Source organism: Myotis yumanensis, unplaced genomic scaffold (assembly GCF_028538775.1).
Source record: "Myotis yumanensis isolate MYYU_CA2020_CCGP unplaced genomic scaffold, mMyoYum1.0.hap1 SCAF_1, whole genome shotgun sequence".
NCBI classification, from domain to species: Eukaryota; Metazoa; Chordata; class Mammalia; order Chiroptera; family Vespertilionidae; genus Myotis; species Myotis yumanensis.
The window spans coordinates 53,959,249-53,984,235 of record NW_027223752.1 but is presented as its reverse complement, the minus strand read 5'-3'; the positions used below and the strand labels follow the sequence as shown (position 1 = coordinate 53,984,235).

The window sequence follows — 24,987 nt, the reverse complement described above, 5'->3', positions numbered from 1 at the left end:
AAAAACCACTATTAATATTACCTTTGACACAGCAATTCATAGAGAAAGGTTTCTTAATTATAGCTTTATGTTTATGCCAAGCACTATTCTAAACATAATGTGATCCAGGGGAAATAATTGTAGCAATTATTTTGCTTTTATAAAACAATTCCTGGAATAAGCAAAGATTTCTTAAATAGAAAATAAAAATCACTGATTTGTTTTAAAAGACCCATTTACAGAGTGAAAAGGTAAACCACAGAGAGGGAGAATATATTTCAGCACATATATCAACACATATACATATAACACATATAACCAGTAAAGGGCATGTATCCAGAATGAATAAAATTTGTTTATATGTCAATTAGAAAAAATACAAATATCTTAATAAAAATAATGGTCAACAGACTTCAATAAAAATGTCACAAAAGAGGGTATCCAAATGGCAAATAGTATATAAAAAGGTTTTCAATATCATTAGTAATCAGCAAACAAAATCCATAGAGATATCAATGCATATCAGTCAGGATGGCTAAATTTTGGAAGACTGACAATATCAAATACTGGTGAGGATGTGAAACAACTGGAACTCTCATATTCTCACTGCTCGTAGGAAAGTAAACTAGTATGACCACTTGAAAATCTATTTGGTATAATTTGGCATAGATTATTGAAGCTAACATATGACTCAGTAATTCTAACTCCTAGCTATATATCCAAATAAAAAACAGTATTTATCAATGACAAATGACATTTACAATAAAATTCATGGCAACTTTATAATTGATAGCCAAAAGCCAGAAACAACCCAAATGTTCCTCTAATGTACAATGGATAAAATAAAATGTTGATACATTCATATAATGACTATGGTACAGGAATAAAAAGAACAAACTACTGCTACATACAACATGGATGCCTTTCACAAACAAAATGCTGAATAAAAGAAATTTAAAAAAAAAACAGTAAATCCAGTATGATTCCATATATGTGAAATACAAGAAGAGGCAAAACTAACCTATCCATAGCATTACAAATTAGAATGGTAGTTAATTCTTGGTGGATTTAGAGTCAGGGTGAGCACTGGGTATTGACTCAGAAGGGGCACAGGGAGGAGGCCTTCTGTGGTGCTACACTGTACATGGCCTACGTCTTCATCATGGTGATTATACTGGTGTAAAAATTCACTGAATTGTACACTTTAAGATTTGTGTACTTTACTATGTGTTTTAACATGCACGCAGTAAAAAAGTATTTTTTACCTAGTTCAGGTTTTTTTCTTTTAATTGATACATAGTTTACATATAACAGTATTAGTTTCATATTTTAAAGGTTTTTAAAAATAAAATAAAAAAAGTGTGATACCATTTTTCATTTAGCAAACTGGCAAAAACTTAAAAATCTAATAATGTGCTCTGTTAGAAAAGGTATATACAAAAAAAACCCGGTGGGAATGGAAAATTAGTACAAGTTCTATGTGGGGAAACTGGCAAGATCTGTCAAAATTTAAGTAATGTTATTAAATGTATTAATTAAATACCTTTAATCCTGCAGTCCTGGTATTTCTCCTACACATATACATGGACTTATACAAAGATATTCAATGCAACAAGTTAAGAGTGACAGACTGAAAACAACCTTAAATGTCCATCAATAGGGACTGCCCAAATAAATTATAGTACTTCAGCAGAATTCAGTACCAGGCAGCCTTTAAAAAGAAGGAGGCAGTTCTTCTATACATAGTATAGCAGCCGTGGGCAAACTACGGCCCGCGGGCCGGATCCGGCCCGTTTGAAATGAATAAAACTAAAAAAAAAAAAAGACCGTACCCTTTTATGTAATGATGTTTACTTTGAATTTATATTAGTTCACACAAACACTCCATCCATGCTTTTGTTCCGGCCCTCCGGTCCAGTTTAAGAACCCATTGTGGTCCTCGAGTCAAAAAGTTTGCCCACCCCTGGTATATACAGACAGATATAGATACAGAATGAACACTAAGATACACTGTTAGTTTTTTAGAAAGCAAAGTGCAGAAATACACAAACATGCACGCACACACATACATATAGAATGGTACCATTCGCTTGAAAAAATAAGTATTATATATGTGTATGTATGTATATATATACATATATACATATATATGCATATATATAAAACAGCTTAAAAAATAAATGTGGTAGTTACTTTGCCTTTAATTCAAAAGGGCCATTGTAACCATTTAAACACTCTGCATTTTTATTGAAGGACAATTTTTTCAGTATCTTTGTTGAAGAGAAATTTATCAAGCATTTCAATTCTTATAGATATTTTACTGCTAACCCTTATTTAAAAATCAGAACAGCCCAAGCCCGAATGGCTCAGTGGATTCTATTCCAGTCAAGGGCATGTACCTCAGTTGCAGGCTTTATCCAACCCTGGTCGGGGGACATGTGGATGGCAACCAATTGATGTGTCTCTCTCACATCAATGTTTCTCTGTCTCTCCCTCTCCCTTCCACTCTCTCTAAAATTCAATGGAAAAATGCCCTCAGGTGAGGATTCACAACAACAAAAAATCAGAACAAATATGCTACCATAGCCTAGTACCAACTCAAAATTTTTTCTATAAATGCAAATTTAATAATTATTCCAAGAATCAACTATCAATTGGAAACCCTTCTTTATGGCCTCCTCCTATCTTATGCAACTCAGAAGTCTGGAACTATAACTATTTGCTTAATTAAAAAGCAAACTATGGTTGTATCCATTACCATATTATTTGTTTTCTTATTACTACAAATTGCAATATGTAAATATATATTTGTTTACTTCATTTTTATTGTCTCTCTCCCCTACTAAATTATAAAATTAGACACATGTTTATGCCACCTACTGTCAGCCTCTTACCTGTCTCTTGTGTTCTTGGTTTCACTTTATTCAAGTCTTCAGTAGCCTCACCAAGATTTTCCGCCAGTATTCTAAATAAGAGATTAAGGTCTTCTTGATTTAGATTAACCTGCAAAATATGAAGTTGAGAATAAAGATATTTCATTTTTAAATGCAACAATTTAAATACAGGACATAACAAAACTTTAAGTATAGATAAAATTATACCTTCATTACTCCCTCAAGTATTTCACCATGTACTTCATGTTAAAGTTTTTATTTTGAAAGATAGGAAAGTATTTGGAGAAAAACAATGTGATTTATGAGTCAACATCAGTCCCATCTACTTAACTTATACGATCCTTAGTGAAAGTTAATAATAATTAAATACGATCCTTAGTGAAAGTTAATAATAATTAAAGTAATCTTATCATTTTAAAAAAATGTGACAACTTAAGGAAACACACAAATTCCACTTTTAAACAATAACAATCTGAATGGAATAAAAGGCTACCTAAAATATGAAAAACAGGCATTTCCCTCAATGCTATAATTACTTCAGTAGTACTTAGATATCCCTAAAATAAAAGTGTGTATATATAATATATAGAATGACATATAATGTAATATACTAATAAATAATTTACATACAGACCTCTGCTAATGTGTACATATCACAAATTTAAAATTTAATTATACTTAACTGAAGATTAAATCCTACTAAAAATAATCCAGATTTTGTTGGACATCACACTGAAATTTTTCTTATATCAATCAGTAAAAAATTCCATATTTCATTTGGATTTATACTGAGAAAGTCTTCAGAGTCTAAATTTTGGTAATAAAGATTTCTTTAAACTCTCATACTTACATTCATTGACTCAAGATGTCCTTTAATTTCTACAACAGGCACCTTATGGTACCAAGATGCAGCCAGATTCCTATTTACAGAAAACTCCAAGTTAATTGGGTGCAGCAGCTGAATATCAGGATGGGAAATGCCAGGCTGGATCACGGTCCTAATGAAAAATATAATTGATATATATGCATAAATATAGGGAGGAAATGCAGCATATCATTAAAAAACACAAAGTCAAAAGTTGCTGCTCTCAATGGACACAGACACCAGGGAGGTGAGGGCATGAGTGGGGGGGTGGGGGAGGAAGGGGGCGCAATGGGGGGATAAGGACACATATCTACTACCTTAATCAATAAAGAAAAAGAAAGTTGCTCTAACACTGATTTGAAATATACTGTTGGGGTGTTTTCTACACTCAGTCTATCATTAACTTAATCTAATATACACTAGCAAGGACAGATTAAAATCAGCCATTAAGAAAACTTTTTTCTTTAAACAGAGGATAGATGATGACAACTTTCTTTTTTAATCCTCACCCAAGGATGTTCTTACCACTGATTTTTAGAGAGTGAAAGATCGGGAGAGAAACATCAACATAAGAGAAAGATACATCGATTGGTTGCCTCCGGCACCCGACCAGAGATTAAATCTGCAACCAAAGAGCATGCCCTTGATCAGGAATGGAACCCTCAACCCTTTGATCCGTGGACTGACACTCTAACCATTGAGCACAATCAGCCAGGGCAGGTGACAATAAATTTCAAAAAGAAATTCATATTGTTGAATATATGGGGGTAAAACCATCAAATACCATTGTTCAGAAAGTAATATGTGCATTGATACAGATTAAAGAAAAAATGTCAAGATGAATAGTATTTACTAAGGAGTTCTTTCCCAGGATTATTTTTTGGACTTGCCAGATATCATAACTTTTTTATTCAGGATAATTAAATCTCCTTGGATGGGGTAGAAAATGATTTTACAATGAATTATGTACAGACTTTCAAGTGTTCTCTAGTATAAGCCCTACCAATATATCATTACTTACACAGTATTCCTGCCAAAAATCTCTAAGTACAATTAAATCATGAAAAATCACCAGACAAAATTAATAGTCGTTCCATGAAAAAACTAAACAGTATTCTTCAGATCTGTCATCATCATAAAAAAACAAAGGCTAAAAAGCTATTCCAGAATAAATGTCTATCAGTACACAATCCCCCCTAGTAGTATAGCATACAATTAAATGCCATATGTAATCCTGGGTTAAGGGAAAATCCTATATAATAAAAGCGTAGTATGAAAATTGTCCCCTCGACCAGGAGGTCGTCCAGGAATTCAACCAGGGGGTGGGGCCGGCCGGGAGAAGGGAGGGAGGCCCCGGCCAGTAGCAGTGGTGGCAGCAGGTGGCCAGGGGAAGGGAGGGAGGCCCTGGCCAGTGGCAGTGGCAGCAGTGGCAGGCAACTGGAGGAAGGGAGGGAGTACCCAGCTGGCTGCCGGAAGCTGCTAGGGAATTTCGTGCACTCAGGGGGTTCCCTCAGCCCAGCCTGCACCTTCTCGCAGTCCAGGAATCCACAGGGAGCGGGCCTAAGCCATCAGTCTGACAGCCTTAGTGCTGCCACAGAGGCAGGAGAGGCTCCTGCCACTGCTGCTGCACTCGCCAGCCATGAGCCTGGCTCAGGGCTTCTGGCTGAGCGGCGCTCCCCCTGTGGGAGTGCACTGACCACCAGGGAGCAGCTCCTGCATTGAGTGTCTGCCCCCTAGTGGTCAGTGCACATCATAGCGACTGGTCGTTCCACCATTTGGTCAATTTGCATATTAGCCTTTTATTATATAGTATAGTATTATGTCAATGTTAAACTTCCAGAATTTATGTGGAATTTGCATTATGGTTATGTAAGAGGATAAATATCCTTTTCTTAGAAAACACATGCTAGTGTGTTTAAGATGTTGATTCTCTCTTTTTTTTAACTGAATTTAATGGGGTGATATTGGTTAATAAAATTATATAGGTTTCAGGTATACAATTCTACTGTATCATCTGTATACAATATGCATCACCTATATAATTGTATCATGTGTTTACCACCCTAAGTCAAATCTCCTTCCATCACCATTTATATTCTCCCTTTACTCTCTTCTACCTCCACCCACCCACCCACCCCTTCTCTCTGGCAATCACCATACAAAATGTCTAAAGTCAAGTGATTTAGCAAAAAATGTTTCAAATTTCAGTTATAAAATAAGTCCTAGCATGGTGACTATACTTAATAATACTGTACTGTATATTTTATAGTTGCTAAGAGAGTAGAGCCTTAAAGATATAATCACAAGAAAAATTTTTTGTAACTATGCATGATGATGGATGTTAACTAGAGTTACTGTGGTGATAACTTTGCTATATATGCAAGTATTGGATCATTATGTTGTACACTCAAAACTCATATACAGAAATATGTGTATTATACTCAAAAAAAAATATTTTAAATGTCATAAATGATTATATACATACAGTTAAAGCAAATGTAACCAATTGATGAATCTAGGTGAAGGATCCTGGGTACAATCATGATACTATTTTGCAATTTCCAAAGGTTTGAGATTTTTCATAATAAAAAGCTGATTTTTAAAAACTGTTCTGCCTGCTAGTGTGGCTCAGTGGTTGAGCATCAACCTATGAACCAGGAGGTCATGGTTCGATTCCCAGTCAGGGCACATACTCAGGTTGCAGGCTCAATCCCCAGCTAGAGGCAGCCAATCAATGTTGATGTTTCTCTCTCATCGATGTGTCTCTCTCTCTTTCCCTATCCCTTCCTCTCTCTCTAAAATCAATAAAAACATTTTTTTTAAAAAACTGTTCTGTGCCATAGGAATATGTTGGGTATGGATTTCAATGATCATAAAATTTCATGGGAAATATTAAATAATACTGAAAGAGTATACCTAGAAAGCTTAAGCTTTGTTAGCTGTACATCCATTCTATCAATTACTGGAGGGTTTAAGAAGTCTTCACCAGACACCAGACTGAACTGATTTTGAACTCTCATTAACCCAAGATCTACCACTACTGCATTGGTGGAAATGGAAGATTGTGGGATGACAATAACTGGTGCTTTCAAATCAATATTGATAGAAACACGAAAACTCCTCTGGGCAAGATCTTTCACACTTGTGGCAGCCTTTTCTGCAGCCTGGGCAGTGGCAGCACTCAGAGCCTCTTTGGCTGTCTGGAAATTGTTCAGGAAGTTCTGTGGACACAAAATATAAAAGGATAAATTCAAACAGAAGACATGCACATCATTAATAATACCACCTTCATTTGATTTATGAGCTAATATTTTTACAATAGATAACTTTTAGTTGAGGGCTATTTTTCAAGATTTAGAAAGGAATAACTGATTATCCACCCATATTTATTAGTTACCTGAGAAGGGCTAATTGTAACTATAATTATATGGCTGAGGAACAGAGAAAAAACTATTTTCTTTTTCCTTTTGACAAAAATATTTTCAATAGTCTTTATACTTAAGAATTTGGTTTCATTATGTTCTAGCCAAAATAATTGCACTTTTAGATGAAAATCATTAAATGATTCATATTTCAACTGTTAGAGAGTCTGACCTCAACATTAATACATAAGGAACATCTATAATCAAAACAATGCATTCCCTATAATCCAGAGTTTGAAATATTTGCAATAATTATTATCAGACTTAATTATTTCTAAGTTGAATAGTCAATCTATAAATAATGATTTTACCAGGAATGACATGAGGAATTTATGAAGATAGACAATCTGAATGCAGCCAACATTCAGTGATACCACACCATCCACTTTGGACATGTCAGTATAGAAATCTCCCTCAGTAGCATCTGGATACAAATCCAAATTAAAACGAAAAACTTCATTTCCCATTATTGACACCACCTGGAAAGCAGAGATTTGAATGTACTCATCCAAGAGGATAACAAAATAAAAGCCCATTATAGAAACAATTTTCTATTAAATTATATTTCATTAAAATTTTAAAAAATAAAATATACTTAAAAATAACATCTCATTTTCAGTCATCAAAAAATATTAACTATTACTATCACCTACTTTTTTATGAACTGTCTTGGGTTCAACATCTGTGACAATAATATTTTCCAGTCTTGCAAATAGAGACTGTTTTCTTGACTGAAGAAGAAGAGAGGCATCAAGTCCTGAAAAAAAAATTTTATTATTATAATTTCTGTAGATCTAATAAAGTAAGATCTTAAGATGTTTCTTAACATTGCATAATTTTATTTGGGGTGTGATATATTTATAAATTTAGCATGGTTTGCCCTAACCAGTTTGGCTCAGTGGATAGAGTGTCGGCCTGAGGACTGAAGGGTCCCAGGTTCAATTCTGGTCAAGGGCATGTACCTTGGTTGCGGGTACATCCCCAGTAGGGGGTGTGCAGGAGGCAGTTGATCGATGTTTCTAACTCTCTATCTCTCTCCCTTCCTCTCTGTAAAAAATCAATAAAATACATTTTTTTAAAAATTTAGCATGGTTTGAACTCCCAATTGATAAACAAGTTGAGATATTAGATATTTTTAATTTTATAAACAATGGAACCTGTTAACTCATCATAAAATAATTACTGAATTTTCAACCTTCTAAAAAAAATCTAGTACAAATAGATTATCTTGGGATTTTAGTTAATCCTTTATACCTTATATCCAATCATTTACATGGACACTATAAAAGTTTCATGAATTAAATTCAGACTAGTAGATGCACTTCAAGTTCAGAAAGAACAAAGACAACAACTCTAGTTTTCTAGTTTTTAAATTCTTCAAGAATTTCATTAAACATATTCTTGACCTTTAGCAGACCACATTGAGCCAATAAAGACAGAGTCATAGAAAGAAGCTAAATTATTCTTAGCAGTTTTTGCCTAAGAAAATAAAATATGCAGGTTTTATTCTTCATGATAAGGCTGCTCTGCATTTTGTACCAAGATAAAGCATTTTCATAGACCTTTACCTGAATTCTGAATCGACACTTATCTCAGATCATTAGTAGCATCTCTACATTGACATTAGTAATCCTCACCTCCAAGACAACTCTCAGAAAGGTGCAAAATACCAAAAAGTGTGGATCAATTTAATGGTCAGAGTCTGATCAACATCTATATCCTAAAGAGTAGGTAGCATGCTGTCCAATTATGTTCTTAATAAAAGTACCCAGTTTTCACAGCTCAGAGCCCTCCATTTGTATTTTAGCATTAAAAAAAAAAAAAAACCACCTTATCTTTTGAACAAACTGTGATACTATGAGAACTTTACCTTGAATCTTGATTTCAGCAATATTGTTCTTCTCTTCACAAACATTGATACAGAAAGCATTCAACTTGGCAAACAGCCTGAAGTCAATAATGTCACTATCCTTAGAGGATACAATCACTATAAATGAAACAAAGCATTCTATCACAGTGAAATCCTAGTAAACTAAACTCTATTAAGGTTTCTTCCCTATATTAAGTGAATCACAATTCTGTTTTTAAAAAGCGAAATAAGTCAGACAGAAAAAGTTAAGAACTATATGATTTCACTCATATGTGGTATATAAAACTGAAAACAACAAATGAACAAACAAGAAAAACAAAAACTCATAGACACAGACAACAGTATTGTGGTTATCAGAGGGAAGGTGAGGAGGGATAAGAAAGGGTAAAGAAGGTCAAATATATAGTGATGGAAAAAGATCTGACTTTGGATGGTAGACAAAACGCAATATACAGATGAGGTAGCATAGAACTGTACACTTGAAACCTATAAACTCTTATTAACCTATGTCACCCAAAAAAATTTAGCAAAAAAAAATTATAAAATTCTTAAAAATTTAAAATACTTCTTTTGCTTTATATATCCTGTAGAATTTTCATTTCTAATAATGAGATGTGCTACTTTTATCATTTAAAAGCAAGGAAAAAAATTAAATAAGATAAGGACATTGAAAGTCAGAGAAGTTTAGTAAAAGTTTAAGTAGCAGTCAGGATTTGAACTGAATTCTCTCTGATCCAAAATTTAGGCTCCTAACTAATTACCTGCTATCCCCATATCCCTGACCTCATGTCTCTGGATCTTAATTTCCTTATTTGTAAAATGGAAGGGAAAGCTTACCCTCTATGGAGCCCCTTCAGGAGCCACTAAGAAGGTATGAAAAGCTCAGTGTAAATATAAGTCGTTTTCCTTTATAACCCACCAAAAGTCATCCACCACCACCACCAAAATAAGAACAAAAACAGACATTTTTTAAAAACAAAAATATTAATTATATTTGGTTTACATATAAGGTACCCATGAAAGATTTAGTTTGAAGAAAAGAACAAAAATGAAGAAAATGGCCTGTAAATGACTGCACTAGAAGGTCCCTTAAAATTCCCCATTTAGCTCTAGAATTCTAAAACCCTTACTGACAAAAAACAAACAAGCTGTTTTCATACCTTTCTGCAGAGCTGAATTTTTTTGTTGCTTTTCAGTTGAAATTTGTACTTCCTTGGCATCACCCATCTTTTGGCCATCTGATGGAATAATGGTTGTCAGGTAATTAATAGAAGAGAGAAGAGCTTGTGTTTGCAGCAATAGGTTTAAAGATGAAAAAGCCACCTAGAGATGTTTAAAAGAGGAAAATTAGTTTCCCAGGCCAATTATGCCAGTGGCCTCCAAGATGAAACCAAAAGGCTCCTAGCTGGGCTTGCATTGTTCCTTCCACAACCTGGAAGGAAGAGATAGGAGAGGAAGATTCATAACACACTCCTGAAATAGGAATATAATGAGAGTAAATTACACTTAACTTACCTCGGTGGTTCATTTGAGTATCAAAGTAACCTAATTAATCTACTTTACTAGCATAATTATCACAGAGTATATAATCTGCTTGTCGTGGCCATCCCAATATTCAACATATATATCGGTTCTGGGATCTGCAATTGACTATTTATTATATAAACAGGTAAGTTAGAATATGAAACTCCAAAAGTCAAGAAATTACTTCAAATGTGACATTCATGAGATTTAAATGTAAAAAGTACAATTACAGCCTGGCCTACATGGCTCATGGTTGAGTGCCGACCTATAAAGCAGGAGGTCATGGTTAGATTCCCAGTCAGGGCACATGCCTGGTTGTGGGCTAGATCTCTAGCAGGGATAGCATGCAGGAGGCAGCCGATCAATGATTCTCTCTCATCATTGATGTTTCAATCTCTCTCCCCCTCTCCCATCCTCTCTGAAATCAATTTTAAAAATATGTTTTTTAAAAGTAAAATTATAACTGAGCTCTCGGTCACTAAATGATCTTCTGAAACCAAAATGATGGTCCTGTCATTTAAAAAGAAACAAAGAATATATAACATAAAGAAGAAAAATATTAGTTTTTTTGAAACAATGACCCCAGAAAGCTAAGAGGGCAATGCAAATTGCTTTCAAGAATATGTGGTTTTCTAATAGAAAATTTAAAAACTTTTTTAAATTTTTATTTATATAAAAGAATTTCTTTGCACTGCTTCAAAACAAGTGGGTATAAAAATTATAAAAATAAAGTTTAGCTGTAACCAGTTTGGCTTAGTGGATAGAGCATCAGCCTGCAGACTGAAAGGTCCCAGGTTCGATTCCAGTCAAGGACATGTACCTTGGTTTCAAGGAAAATCCCCAGTAGGGGGTGTGCAGGAGGCAGCTGATCAATATTTCTCTCTCATCAATGTTTCTTAATCTCTATCTCTCTCCATTCCTCTCTGTAAAAAATCAATACAATATATTTAAAAAAATAATAATAAAGTTTAACAATAATCAACAGATATCATATCTCTCAAAAGTGTAATCTAAAACACATTTCTTTCATTTTCTTTATTATGTAACCCACAACTACATTTTGCCTGTTCTTAATTACATTAGTAATCCTCACCTCCAAGACAACTCTCAGAAAGGTGCAAAATACCAAAATACTATTTATTATATAAACAGGTAAGTTGTATAAATCTCTAGTTTATTTATACAACTATCTTAGTATGGCTCCAAGAAGTACTCAACATCTCTCCTTGTAATTCACATAACTTTCTCAGCCCTGTATTAAACAACAGTTATTTAATATATTTAAAATTGTTCTTTATAAATCAAAGTTTCCCATCTATAGCTCTCCCTTCTTTATAAATAACTAGAAGCCTGGTGCCCAAAATTTGTGCACGGGTAGGGTCCTTAGGCCTGACCGGCGATCAGGGCCAATCGGGGCCTTCCAGCTGGCCGGCTGGAGCCTTCCTTCCCTGGCTACCAGCTGCTGGCCGGGACCTTCCTTCATTCTGTGCCTCCCCCTGGTGGTCAGCACACATGATAGCAAGCAATCAAACTCCCAGTCTCCCAGTTGAACTCCCAAGGGGACAATTTGTATATTAGGCTTTTATATATATAGATTAGGATGTGATATAATAAGTCCAAACAATAGCTTTATTGCTCATGAACACAGAGCATGGTTGGTTTATAATTTTTATTGGCTCTTGATTATTTCATCAAATTACCCAGTAAATATTCCTTCAAGGATACCAAGAGACTTCCAGAGTAGGTGATTTTCAGACAGGCTATATTCTTTTAATAGAATTTCTTACCTTAACAGTTTGTTCAGTTTTTTCAAAAGTAGTTTGAAAACTAGGTCCATTCTTATCAGCCTAAAAAAAAAACAAAAAAAAAAACAAGAGTTCTAAAGAAATTAAGACCAAAGTAAGTAAATCACTTATTTATGATCTCTAGTTTATTTATATTGTTACAATTGTATTTTATTACACTATATGTTTAATATTCTTGTCATTTTAAAGTTACATCGAAGTAATTTATTATAATCATGCAAATTTGTCCTCTTCAAACATACAACATTCACTTGTAGAAAATGCAGCTAGGAATCAGAATTATAAACTATGGAGGTTGGAAGGTTTAAAGGTCATCTAGCCCATCTATCACCTAATGCTTGAATTCCTGTATAAAGTCTTTGCCAAGTCTATTTTATGATACCTCTAGTGAGAAAACCTCATTTTCTTACAAATTCAATCTTTGGAAAACTTTGATTTCGTAAGGTCTTTACACTGAATAGAAATATATCTCATTGGTTCAACCTCTACTCCTTGGAAATATACATAGTAAATTCAAAGTTTTACCTTATGTGAGAAAGTTTCCCTGCCTGCCTGTTCCCATAATGCTTTGTGCTCTTCTTTATTAGAGAATCACCACATTATGTTTTCATTGTTTTTTATCTATCTCCCTAATAGTCTTCATCTCTGTAACCTAAGTACCTAACAGGACCTAACACATAAAGACATTCAATAGTGTTGAATGATTAAACAAATCAACTAATCTATAATAATAAAAGCATAATATGCTTATTAGACCAGATGTCCTTCTGGACGACCTTCAGACGAAGCTGGGGCTGGGAGGGAAGCCTGGGTCCCGGGTGCCAGAGGGAAGCTGGTGCCAGCAGCCGGGGGAAGGAAGGCCTACTCTTGCACAAATTTCGTGCATCGGGCCTCTAGTCTTAAGTAAAGCTAAATACCATTAGTTCCTTCAGCATTCCTCATATAGTAAATTTTGAGTCCTTAATTCTGGCAGTTCTCTACTGAACCCAATTCAATTTGACTTTATACCTCTTGATGTAGAATATTCAGACAAATGTAACCTAAATATGCAGTGAATATAGGTAGGTGAATATACCCTAGAAATTAGGAGTAGGACCTACTTCAACCCAGGTTTCCATCTTTGGGGACAAGATGTTTGATGGCTTTGTAAAAATCCTAGTCTAGTCCTGTACTTAAGTGAAAAAGAAAGAAGGTGTAGGAATGAAAAGAGAAACAGTAGATATCCCTATGATTAAAACCTATGATACACATGCAGAGCCTGTAGTAATCTATTGTCATATTTTTCCTTTCAGGGGATAGTTTGAAGTATACAATAAATATATAAACATGATATGGCCCGTACCTTAATATACTCCACTTTTAAAAGATCTAATCCAGGTTTGTCAGAAGAGCTAATCAAGTGAAGTGGCTTTTTTTTGGATCCTAGATTAAAGAAAAAGAAAAAGTGTTTCAAATAAATTGCTCTTTTAAGTTTAGAATTTTCTAGATGTCTTATTCTTTTTTTAAAAAAAATTAAGTTTTGCCCTAGCCGGCTTGGCTCAGTGGATAGCGCACCAGCCTGCGGACTGAAGGGTCCCAGGTTCAATTCCGGCCAAGGGCACATGCCTGGGTTGCGGCTCAATCCCCAGTGAGGGGTGTGCAGGAGGCAGCCGATCAATGATTCTCTCTCATCATTGATGTTTCTATCTCTCTCTCCTTCACTCTTCCTCTCTGAAATCAATAAAGAAATATATTTTAAAAAATTAAGTTTTAAAAGACTATCTGCCCATATTTACATGGTTATTAAATGCTAAAGTTATCACTGGTGAAGAAATAAATTAATCCAAATCCTTACCCTACCCTCTCATCCAACTAAGATAAACACATGCATATTTATTTTCTTTGATTTTATACCTGTGTTAAAAAAAAAATTTCTCTAGATATTTTAAGGCCATATATGCATTTATAAGGCATAGAAAAGCTATAGTTGTAAGAATCAGAAAATGTGAATTCTAGTTCATCTCCTTTATCAAAAGCTATTTAACTTCAGTTTTCTCAACTATATAACAAGGAGGTTGCACTAGAAATATATGTAATATGCTGTTGAACTCTAAAATTCTTTGAACAAATATTTCATTCTTATTAAATGATGTAAATAGTTTTTCTTTGTTTGACCAAGAGAAGGCTCACTTAGAAAAATATTTCTTTTATTGGAATGGAAATGTTAAATTTTCTTTGAATTTAAAAACAACAGGTACTACCAGATGTCTTCTATATCCTTAAGTAGATGTACCAAAGAACTGCCTCAAGAAGCTGTGGAGGGAGAAGTCATTTATCCATTACTGAATCCATCTTTTTTTTATTATTTATAGTTCTATAACTCCTGTTTCTGAGACATTTCAGAATTTTCCCTTGAAATAACATTCCTTAAAGGAAAAAATAGCCTAGCAAATTTATCATTTGTATTTGTTTCCCTTAAAATAGTAATATAAATTCCATCTTAGCAGTGCTTACAGAAACTTACTAACACACGACCCTTTCTCCCGTAAACTGGGATTTTAGTTTCAACCATTTTTGAAAAAAATAAAAACTAGGTATTTTATTTGACTAAAATATTAGGTAATTTTAATTAAAGTGGGTTCACCCATTCTTTCATTCCTTATATATCTCATGAGCACACAAGATGTACACTTACATAAACTATAAGCACTTCTGAAAGAATTTTACATTCCACCATTTTTATTTTTATAACATGGTGCTGCTTCCCTAATTCAATAGAAAGAACAAGGACTTCAATATTATAAGCCCAGAAATAAAGTTTAGGTTTGGCCATTCAAAAGATGCATGAACTTGAGTAAGTAAACTATTTAACCTTTCTTTGTTTGTAAAATGGAAATAATACTCCCATATAAAGGAGATTTATAAGAACTCTCCGAGGTAGTAGATCATAGTAGTTAAGAATCCAGACCCAACGGCCAGATTTCAAGGGTTCAAGCCATTAACTAGGATGAATGACCTTGGATGAATTACATAAACAACTTTTGCTTTAGTTTCCTCATATGCAACCTGGGGGCTGTAACATTGCCTTTCTCATAGCATTCTTATAAGAATTAAATGGGTTATTATTTGAAAAATGTTTAGAACAGTGCTAGCTATTTTTTATTATAAACATTGTTATATAAGTGAAAGTATTTCAGACACAGAAAAGTGGTTTTATATTTATTATTAGCTATTGTTTCCATTTTTACGTCTATTACCTTGAATTTCATGGTAATCCAAGCTGATTTTCTTTAGGTAAGATACTGCAGTTAAATCAAATGTTCTCACTGTAGCCTCTGTTCCTAACTGAGTAACATTAAATACTAGAATTGTATCTTCTTCTTTCTGTTGTTTGGTAAATTCCAAAATGACCTAAAAGAATCAATGAAAGGTTAAGTAGTCTAAATCATACTAAAAAAAATTAAAAAGACAAAAGCCTTCTTTGCACATATCATCATGAGAAGCGTAAAAATTTTGCTCACACTTGTCTACTACCATTACTTATTTACTGACTGGAAATTATCATCTAAATTCTATTATTGAGAATTATAACTATATCTATATGAAATTTTATATCCATTATTGATTTATATTTTTAAATTTAGTAAAAAATGGAATGTATGGATTCTTCCGTAATATGATTTTCTTAAACCTGTATCTCAAAAAAGAAATCATGTTTAGTGATATAAGAAACATTCTCACTAATATAAAAAGTAGCAGAAGGATGTTCACTATTATACTACTATTCAAATTTATTCTGGAAATTCACTATTATACTATTATTCAATTTATTTAGCAGATGAAAAATAAAATATATATGTGGCAGTTTTTAAAACATGCAAGTTCTTTGACACTCCACAAGAGATGGCGAGTCTTTGTCCCTTTACATTTGGGCAGGCTTGTTATTTGCCTTCATCACAGAGTACAGAAGAAGTAATACTATAATGACTTCCAATGTCAAAAAAGGCTATAAAACTTCCTCTGTGAATGTTCATCCTGAGGGAAGCTAGTTGCCATGCAAAAAGTTCAACTATTCTTGCCATGTGCAGGAGTCAATGAATAAGTAGGTATTTCAGTCAGCAGTCCTAGGTGAGCTCCTAGCCAGCAGCCAGTATCAATGGCCAGCCTATCAGTGAGCCACCTCTGAGCCCCTCTGACACGTCAGGTCACTATAAGATTAGTCAAATCTTACTATAAGCATGTGAAAGACTATACACAAAAATTACTAAGCTGTACCCTTCCAGAATTCCTAAACCACAAACCTGTAAGCAAAATAAAATAGCTGTTTTGAGCTACTACATTTTGGGATAACCTATGAGGCAGCAATAATAACTGAAACACTATAAATGCTGAAAGAAAGCAAAAATCAATATTATTAGCAGTGTTAAAATTATAATACTTAAGAAAAACCAGGAAGAATGTCACCTGATAAACAGAATCTATAGTAAAAATATTCAATACAGAACTGACATACAAAAATAAATTTGAGATGTATCGATGATTTAAATGACAGCACTGATGTCATAAAATATAAAATCATGGGTATTTTTTGCAATGGAGAATAATTTTCTATACATACACTATAACTAGGATATAAACACAAAATTCAATAAATTGCACCACAGAAACATTTAAAACTTCAAAATGGCACACAAAAAAGTCAAATTGGGAAAAATATTTCAAACAGTACTACTATTTTTTCCTTAAAGGATTCTGATTATTTATCACTTTAGTTCATTCATCAATAGTTAATAAAATATTTATTGGCCATCATCTACCATGTATGAAGTTGTGCCAGCCACTAAAGACATTGAAGTGACCTGGACAGACAAGATTCTTGTCTTCATGAAGCTTACATTCTAGGGAGAGTGGAGGAAAACGAAGCTTGCTATCTTGTATTGGGGGGGGTCAGACCTTTCCAATATGATGGCATTTGAGTAAATATGTTATGCAGGAAGAGTATTCCAGGCAAAGGAAACAGTAAGCACAAAGAATGTGTTTTGGTATAAGTAAGGGAGACTAAAAGACAAGTGTAAGCAACATGAGACAAGAACTTTGTTTACTACTTTAGCTCCAGTACCTAAAACAATGCCTGGTACATGACGGCACTTGATCAATGCTTACTGCAGGAATGAATGAAATATAGCTAGAGTAGAGTGAAAAGAATTCCATGAAAGCCCTTTTTGGCCGTAGGAAGGACTAAGCCCTTTGCTCTGAGTGAGATGGGAAGCCAGTAGGTGAGCAGTGACATAATCTGACTTCCAGTTTAAAAGGATTACTCTGGCCCTGGTTCAGCTGGGGCGAGTAGAAAAGGCAACCAATCCATGTTTCTCTCAGACATCAGTGTTTCTCTCTCTCTCTCCTCCCCCAACCCTTGCTGCTTCCTCTCTCTCAAATCAATAAAAAACATATCCTCAGGTGAGAATTAAGCGGGGGAGGGAGGGGAATTTAAATAAACGTCACAGAAATTTTCTAAAGAAAAGAAAATCATAATTAAGAGTATTGAGCTTTTTCAGAATATATCAGATATACTATAGGTCACTCTTACATCAGATTTTACAAAAAAAATTCATTTTTTTGGAACTGTATGTGTTGGGGGGGCACTGGGAAAAACAGAGTACCCCATTTTATATATACTTAATGTCTGGGTCTAGTATTGGACAGTTTACAAGGATAGTGATAATAAGAATGTATTTGTTTATAGACAAAATAAATATGCATACCTCTTTAATTTCAAACTTTAGTAGAAGATTAATGAGCTCCTCATTTGGAGCCTCTGCAACTTTTTTTCGTTCTGATCCTTTCATACTTTTACCAGTCTGTATGTCTCCATCTTCAGCATCAAAATACTCATCATCGGACTCTAAGGAAGAAGATATTCATTTGACTTGAGAGAATGTCCATTGAGGGCTGCATAAAACACTCAAATTTCAATCTCTCAAAAATTCATTTATTAGATATATTCTTCATATTCAGAGTAAGAATATAGTTTCAATGTTTTTCTAGATCTCACAAAGTGACTCAACCTGGCAAGTAATAAGTATAAACAAAATCAAACTGCCTATGTTTTTCACTTTGGTCTACTCATTCAACATTCAATAAAATATGTACTGGGTATCATCTATCATGCATCATCAGTCTGTACCAGTCACTAAGGACACCAGAGTGACAAGGACAGGCATGATCCTTGTCCTCTTGAAGCTTATATTTTAGTTCAAAATTAAAAGAGATAAATTAGGCTAGAGCTAAACAAAAGAATCGAGAAGTGATTGTGGGAAAAAAAAAAGGAGCTTATTTAAAATCTTAATCATTTTCATTCACAAAAATCCTTTCAATAAAATGAAGAAACTTGGGCTTTACAAAAAAGGACTCAAAACACACTGTTGGTTAGTAGCACTATTAGAACTAAAACCAGCAAATTACTATAATAATTTCAAAATTCTTTATTTTCTGAAAATGTTCTCTCTATATACTTGGTTTAATAAAGAACATATTGCCAAGACCAGTTTGGCTCAGTGGATGGAGCGTCGGCCTGCAGACTGAAGGGTCCCGGGTTCGATTCCGGTCGGGGGCATGTGCCTGGGTTGCGGGCACATCCCTATTGGGGGATGTGCAGGAGGCAGCTGATCGATGTTTCTCTCTCATCGATGTTTCTGGCTCTCTGTCTCTCTCCCTTCCTCTCTGTGAAAAATCAATAAAATATATTTTAAAAAATAAAATAAAATAAAAATAAATAAATAAAGAACATATTACTTTCCTTACCTGATTCCACTCCATCTAGCAACAGTGATGTACCAAGTAGGTCTTTTGTCCTATCTGAAATAACAGGAATTGAGGATACCTAGCAAATAATATAAAAAGTTTTCTTAATATACTAATCTAGCAGGATTAAATATACAGAAATGAAACTAATACTGAAAAAGTAATAGTACTAATTATTAAGACTACTACCTGCAATTTTAAGGGAAGAACAATGTACAACTCTAGTAGATGAGTCTATTTATCATTGTGTGTCATTAGTTGCTATATATTACAATACTAGAGCCCTGATGCACGAAATTTGTGCAAGGGGCTTGGCCCTCACAGCCCCGGCTTCGTCTGGAAGGTCATCCAGAAGGTCATTCGGCTGTCCAGTCTAATTAGCATATTATGCTTTTATTATTATAGATATTTCATAAATTTGAAAGACGTTTTTTCTTCTACTTATTTATTTTTGCTCCCTTCATTCCCTAAAACTGATTTTCTACCACCGCTCTAAAACAGTAGTGAAACTAGGCTACAATTGTTATTTATTCAATGTCATATGCAGTTCTGTATAGATTCAACAATATTAAGCTTCAAGTGCACCAAATAAATGAAACTGACCCTAAAAAAATTTTAAAAATAAAACTGCTCACAGAATGCTAAAAAAGAACTCATCATAGATACAAATGTAAAGAGATTTAGCATTTTATTATATCCATTTACCTGTCTCTCAGGAGACTGTACAGATGATTTCTGTGGCAAGGGTATACTGTTAATCAAACATAGCACATTTTTCATCTTCTGGTCAGAAATTCTCACATGCATCAAAGGAAGCCCTCCTGATACTTTAAATCTAAAAATGCAAGTCAACAAAACGGTTTTAAAGTCCAGTTTCTCTATAATAGGGAGGGGGAAAGGATTGGAGAAGAAACTACACTGTAGGGTCAAAGTTACAAATAAGACGTAAAATGTCCTAACAAAATTTTAGCAAACCAAATTTAACAATATTTTAAAGGAATAATCATAACCAAATGAGGCTTATCCAATAATGCAAGGCTGGTTTAACATCCATCTGATAATGAACTATTGATACACACAACATGAATGAATCTCTAATTAATTATGCTAAATGAAAGAAGCCAAACAAAAAAGTTGAAACTGTATGGCCCTATCTATACAAAATTCCTAGGCAATTTTGACAAATCTAGTGTCAGGAAACAGATCAATGTTGTCCAGGGAAGTTAGGAAAGGAGGAAGGAGGAAATACAAAGGGGCACAAGGACTCTGGGGGATGATGGATGTGCTCGTTATTTTGACTGTGGTGATGGTTTCATAGCTTTACATGTCAAAACCTACTGAACTGTACACTTTAAATAGATACAGTTTACTGAATGTCAATAATAATACTGTTTTTAAGAAGACAGCATATATATTTCATAATTATCTACTTAAATTCTAAATTTAGTTCTTATTTTTCATCTCCTTAGATTTTTCTCAAGATTTTTTATAGTTTCATAATCAAAAGAACCTTTACTTTTTTAAGATTTTATTTCATCAATATTGGACCTTGGATTCGATCCATTCAAAAACAGGGATAACCAACTTATATAAAAAGTAAAGAGAGGTGACATATAAATCAAACAAATATTTTCTTAAAAATATATTTCTGCTATAAAATAATCATTTTTTCTCTTCTTCAGAAATCTAGCTTTTCTTAGTTAAAAATCCAGACACTGATACAGATATATTTCATCTTGTTGATTTTATAATCTATATAATAAAAGGGTAATATACTAATTAGACCAGATGTCATTCCAGATGTCCTTACTGACAAAGCCAGGGCTGGAGGGAAGCCAGCCCGGGTCCCGGGTGCCTGTGGGTGGCCAGAGGAGGGAAGCCCGGGTCCCAGGTGCCGGAGGGAAGTTGGGCAGCTGGGGGAAGGAAGGCCTACTCTTGCACGAATTTTCGTGCATCAGGCCTCTAGTATAAAAGAAACTCGTACATTACCTGGCCATTCTAATGTCTTTTTCCACCATTGCCTTGGCCAACTCAACATGAATATCCATGGGTTGCAAAATATGCATAGTTGATGGATGCTGAAATCGACACTTTTTCCAGTTTTCCTCTTAAAAAAATTTTTTATTAATGACTTTTTAAATTCATTAAATATTTTTCAACTTATATATACATATATTTTTAATTGATTTCAGAAAGGAAGGGAGAGGGAGAGAGAGATAGAAACATTAATGATGAGAGAGAATCATTGATTGGCTGCCTGCTACACGCCTCCTACTGAGGATCGAGCCCACAACCCGGGCATGTGCCCTTGACCAGAATCAAACCTGGGACCCTTCAGTCCACAGGCCGACGCTCTATACACTGAGCCAAACCGGCCAGGGCTAAATATTTTAGATCACCAGATATTCTGTGGAAAATTATCTAACTTATTAAAAATAGTTAATAAACATATTCAATAGATGTCAACTTTTACTGCTTTTAGAATATAAGTTAAATAACCTATTTTTTTAAAATAGAGATTGATAAGACTGTGATATAAAAATAATTCAAAATATTTCTTTGGAGAATGTTTATAAAACAGCTGTCATTTTAAAGCCAATAGGAAAAGCTCAAAAATGTACTGCCTTGATTACAAAATTAGAGATCAGATGGGTTATTGCAATTAAGGAAAAAAATGGTAAAATAAAGGACAGAAAAAGAGGCTTCTGTGATTCCTAAGTACTATTACACTAGTTTAGCACACAATTCTAAAGCAAAAATGAGTTTTCATGACAAAAAAGTACAATAATTACTTTTCTTGAAATAGAAAGGTCCCAAAACAGACTTTCCAATAACAAAATCCTAGACATATCTTAACAGATGGCAATGACTAAACATCTTTTATTACTTATAATTCAAGCAATCATTATAAAGTACATACAACAGAAAAGGCAAATTAATGGTCTGTGTAGGTACTTCCCTTTAAGGGACTAATAGAATCCTAATATATAAAAACTAAGTAGAGCGTTATATATTTACATTTTAATAAATCTCATTACTCACGCTAGAAGTATACATTCTACACACAAAGACTATCTTTTCCTTCAATGACCTACTACAATGTGATATACTCTAGAATATTTGGCAAATACTTATTGCTTCTAGAAACTAAGGAAGTATAGAGAACCAGCAATCTTTACTTAAGCAGTAGAAAATACAAAAGCTTTTGGAAAATAAATTAATTACTTTTAGGTTTTAAGACTATATCCATACTTCTCAGATATCTACAAAAGTAAAAGATGTAATACTACTAAAATAAAAACTAATGTAATATAGTAAAATATTTAAAAATAAAGGCAGCAAGAAAAAATATCATTGAGACATCCCAAAAACACTGGGACAGAGGAATTGAGCCAATAGCAACTTCTATTTTGTGTGTTGAGCAGGTTCACAGTCATATTACAAAAAAAATAGACAATAACTATACATAGATTAAAATGGTGCTGAGTACCATACTCTAGGATGAACAGCCAAATTTTTCATCTCTATTTGTAACTGTGAGATGGCTTTCTGTTTGGTTTGTTAAGAAACCAACAGGACATGTGCTCAAAATGTTACCAGAGTTGATTTACATGCACACATACACATATATTTACAAAAGCTACTCAACATAATTTCAAGATCCTAAAAACTGAGCAACTTATTACCTGCTCTTGCAAAGAGTAGTTGTACACTTTTTATTTCAACATCAAACTTGTCATATGCCTTATCCATTATTTCCTCCAGAGATGAATTACCATTCTTCTGCAAACCTTGATCTTTACTGTTAAGCTAAAATGAAGGGGAAAAACTTCAATTTTTTAACAGAAAAGTACATAAATCAATATACTTCAGTTGTGTTTTCTTAAAACTAACTAAAATGAAAACACTGCCCTTATTAAATTCACATTTTTCTTAGTTTTCTGATAATTATTTGCAAATATTTTATTAGAAATGTAATATTTCAGCATATATCTCTAATATGTTTGAGTAATACATTACTCAGCACATCTGCACTAACTAGCAAGTAATTACATAGCTATCTATCTCAAATAAGTGTCTACACATACAACTCTTCCTGGCTCTCAGGAGTTATTGCCACAATGAAATAACAGGTTTTATTCCTTCTTCTCCTCACTACATATGTAGAATAACTAGTCCATTAGAATTCAGCTCCAATCTCTACTTCCTTTTCCATCTTTTAAAGAAGCAAGCATTAATTCAGGACTATATATTTTTAAATCTTCACATTTTCTCAGAGGCTTGGATTTCTACGAAGTTCAATACCCAAACAAAACCTTAATTTCTCTTACTCTATTAAACATATATTCATATGTGTATCGTTTCCTATTGTCAAAATAAAAAAATTAACAACACTGTGAAATTAAACTCTGGAAACCTAGAAGTGCTTGAAAACTACTAGTGCTTCTCTCCAAGCAGAAAAAGACAACAGTAATCCAGTCCTCAAGGTCAAATCATCTACTATCACAAACAATTTTAGGTTTTTCTTTGCTTCTTTAATAGCCATAAAATAGTAATCTAAGCTGGCTTGACAAAATACTAAGAAGAAATAAGTCTAGGTTTAAGTAATTTTTGAGTGGGGGAAAGCAAACTATCATGTAGCTAGGTACCAAGCTAAGCAAAAATGGGCAGACAGAAATAACTATGTACCTACCTGAAATGTACCAAAATCTAAAATGAGAAGATCTGACTTTTTGTGGTAGAAGCCTGTGTGTGGAACTATGAGATAAGAAGGCTTCAGATTTATCTTTAAATCAAGGACTTTTCGAGTTTCAATAATATGTGTAAGTCCTAAAAAAAGAAAAAAATGAAAGGTCAGAGGGTCGAGTTGAAATGTGTAATCATATTATAACAACAAGAATATCAGTTGGAAAGTATTATGAAGGATTTTCAATTCAGCAAGTAAAGTAGAATTGTATATGGTCAATGGGAAACAATCAATCATATCTTCACACAGTACAGTAAACCCAACATAGCTAGTGCTTTTTTGAGAGAGAGAATAATTCATTATTTCTTTAATTAAGTAAGCAGATAAAGTAGTAAGCTTCAGTTCAGAGATAATGTTGTACAAAAGTATGTATTTTCTGTATCACAGTTTTTTTAAGAACTGATACAGAGGGATGTCTTCTACCTCAAGCTCAGGTTCTTAAAGGTAATGGCACACAGAATCTGTGCCCAATATTATTCTCTTTCTCACCTAGTTTAGCTGTTATACTTGACTCTGGGTAAGCCAAGTACAATGCTACTCCACTGCAGAATATAGCCTGAATTTAAGACGAAGAAAAAAAGCAACCTATACTATTTTCAATATAATATCTACATTAGAATACACAAAACTTTGAATGTTTGATGCTTATACAGACAGGCAAATTATTTACCTGTAGCTGTTCTCTCTTTAATTTCTTCCAGCTTCATCAATGTAGCTGATGTTATTTGCTCAAGATCTAATCCCTTATTTGATTGAAAGAATTCAACCACTGCATTAATGGTTTTCTGTAAAACAATTTAAAATACAAAGAAATTACACACAATACTTTCCACATTATAAATTTTTAAGTTTTGGTTTAATTCTAAATGACTGGGCTTTAAACTGAGGAGGTACCTCCAAAGATAGTTTTCCCTCTAGAGTGAAAGAGAACCTAAAAAAGGGAATAGCCCAAGTAAGCTTACTGAAGAAGCAACAAATGTGTGCATATCATTAAAGTAACCTTAAATATGTTTTACAGTGTCTCTAGTTTCAGTCTCCAATTAGCCAGAAGATAAAACTCCACTTCTTTATATTGAAAATGAATTCCCCTACACTTTGAAG

The 24,987-nt window shown here is 33.7% G+C and overlaps 1 protein-coding gene across 3 annotated transcripts in view; it reads right to left on the bottom strand.

Moving 5' to 3' along the window:
* VPS13C (vacuolar protein sorting 13 homolog C) overlaps positions 1 to 24,987 on the bottom strand; it is a 183,367-nt gene that overhangs the window by 93,246 nt on the left and 65,134 nt on the right. For all 3 annotated transcript variants that reach the window (XR_011472254.1, XM_070421598.1, XM_070421608.1), the window contains 17 exons: positions 24,557 to 24,671; positions 23,833 to 23,969; positions 22,826 to 22,949; positions 21,129 to 21,246; positions 19,845 to 19,974; positions 19,140 to 19,218; positions 18,101 to 18,240; positions 15,596 to 15,749; positions 13,702 to 13,781; positions 12,342 to 12,401; positions 10,191 to 10,353; positions 9,031 to 9,147; positions 7,814 to 7,917; positions 7,472 to 7,639; positions 6,655 to 6,959; positions 3,724 to 3,871; positions 2,874 to 2,982 (listed from right to left, as the gene is read on the bottom strand). Coding sequence is in view for 2 of the 3 variants with exons in the window: in XM_070421598.1 (XP_070277699.1) it covers positions 2,874 to 2,982; positions 3,724 to 3,871; positions 6,655 to 6,959; positions 7,472 to 7,639; positions 7,814 to 7,917; positions 9,031 to 9,147; positions 10,191 to 10,353; positions 12,342 to 12,401; positions 13,702 to 13,781; positions 15,596 to 15,749; positions 18,101 to 18,240; positions 19,140 to 19,218; positions 19,845 to 19,974; positions 21,129 to 21,246; positions 22,826 to 22,949; positions 23,833 to 23,969; positions 24,557 to 24,671 (2,251 nt within the window). In the remaining variant the exon portion in view is untranslated. The remainder of the gene's footprint in view (positions 1 to 2,873; positions 2,983 to 3,723; positions 3,872 to 6,654; positions 6,960 to 7,471; positions 7,640 to 7,813; positions 7,918 to 9,030; positions 9,148 to 10,190; positions 10,354 to 12,341; positions 12,402 to 13,701; positions 13,782 to 15,595; positions 15,750 to 18,100; positions 18,241 to 19,139; positions 19,219 to 19,844; positions 19,975 to 21,128; positions 21,247 to 22,825; positions 22,950 to 23,832; positions 23,970 to 24,556; positions 24,672 to 24,987) is intronic.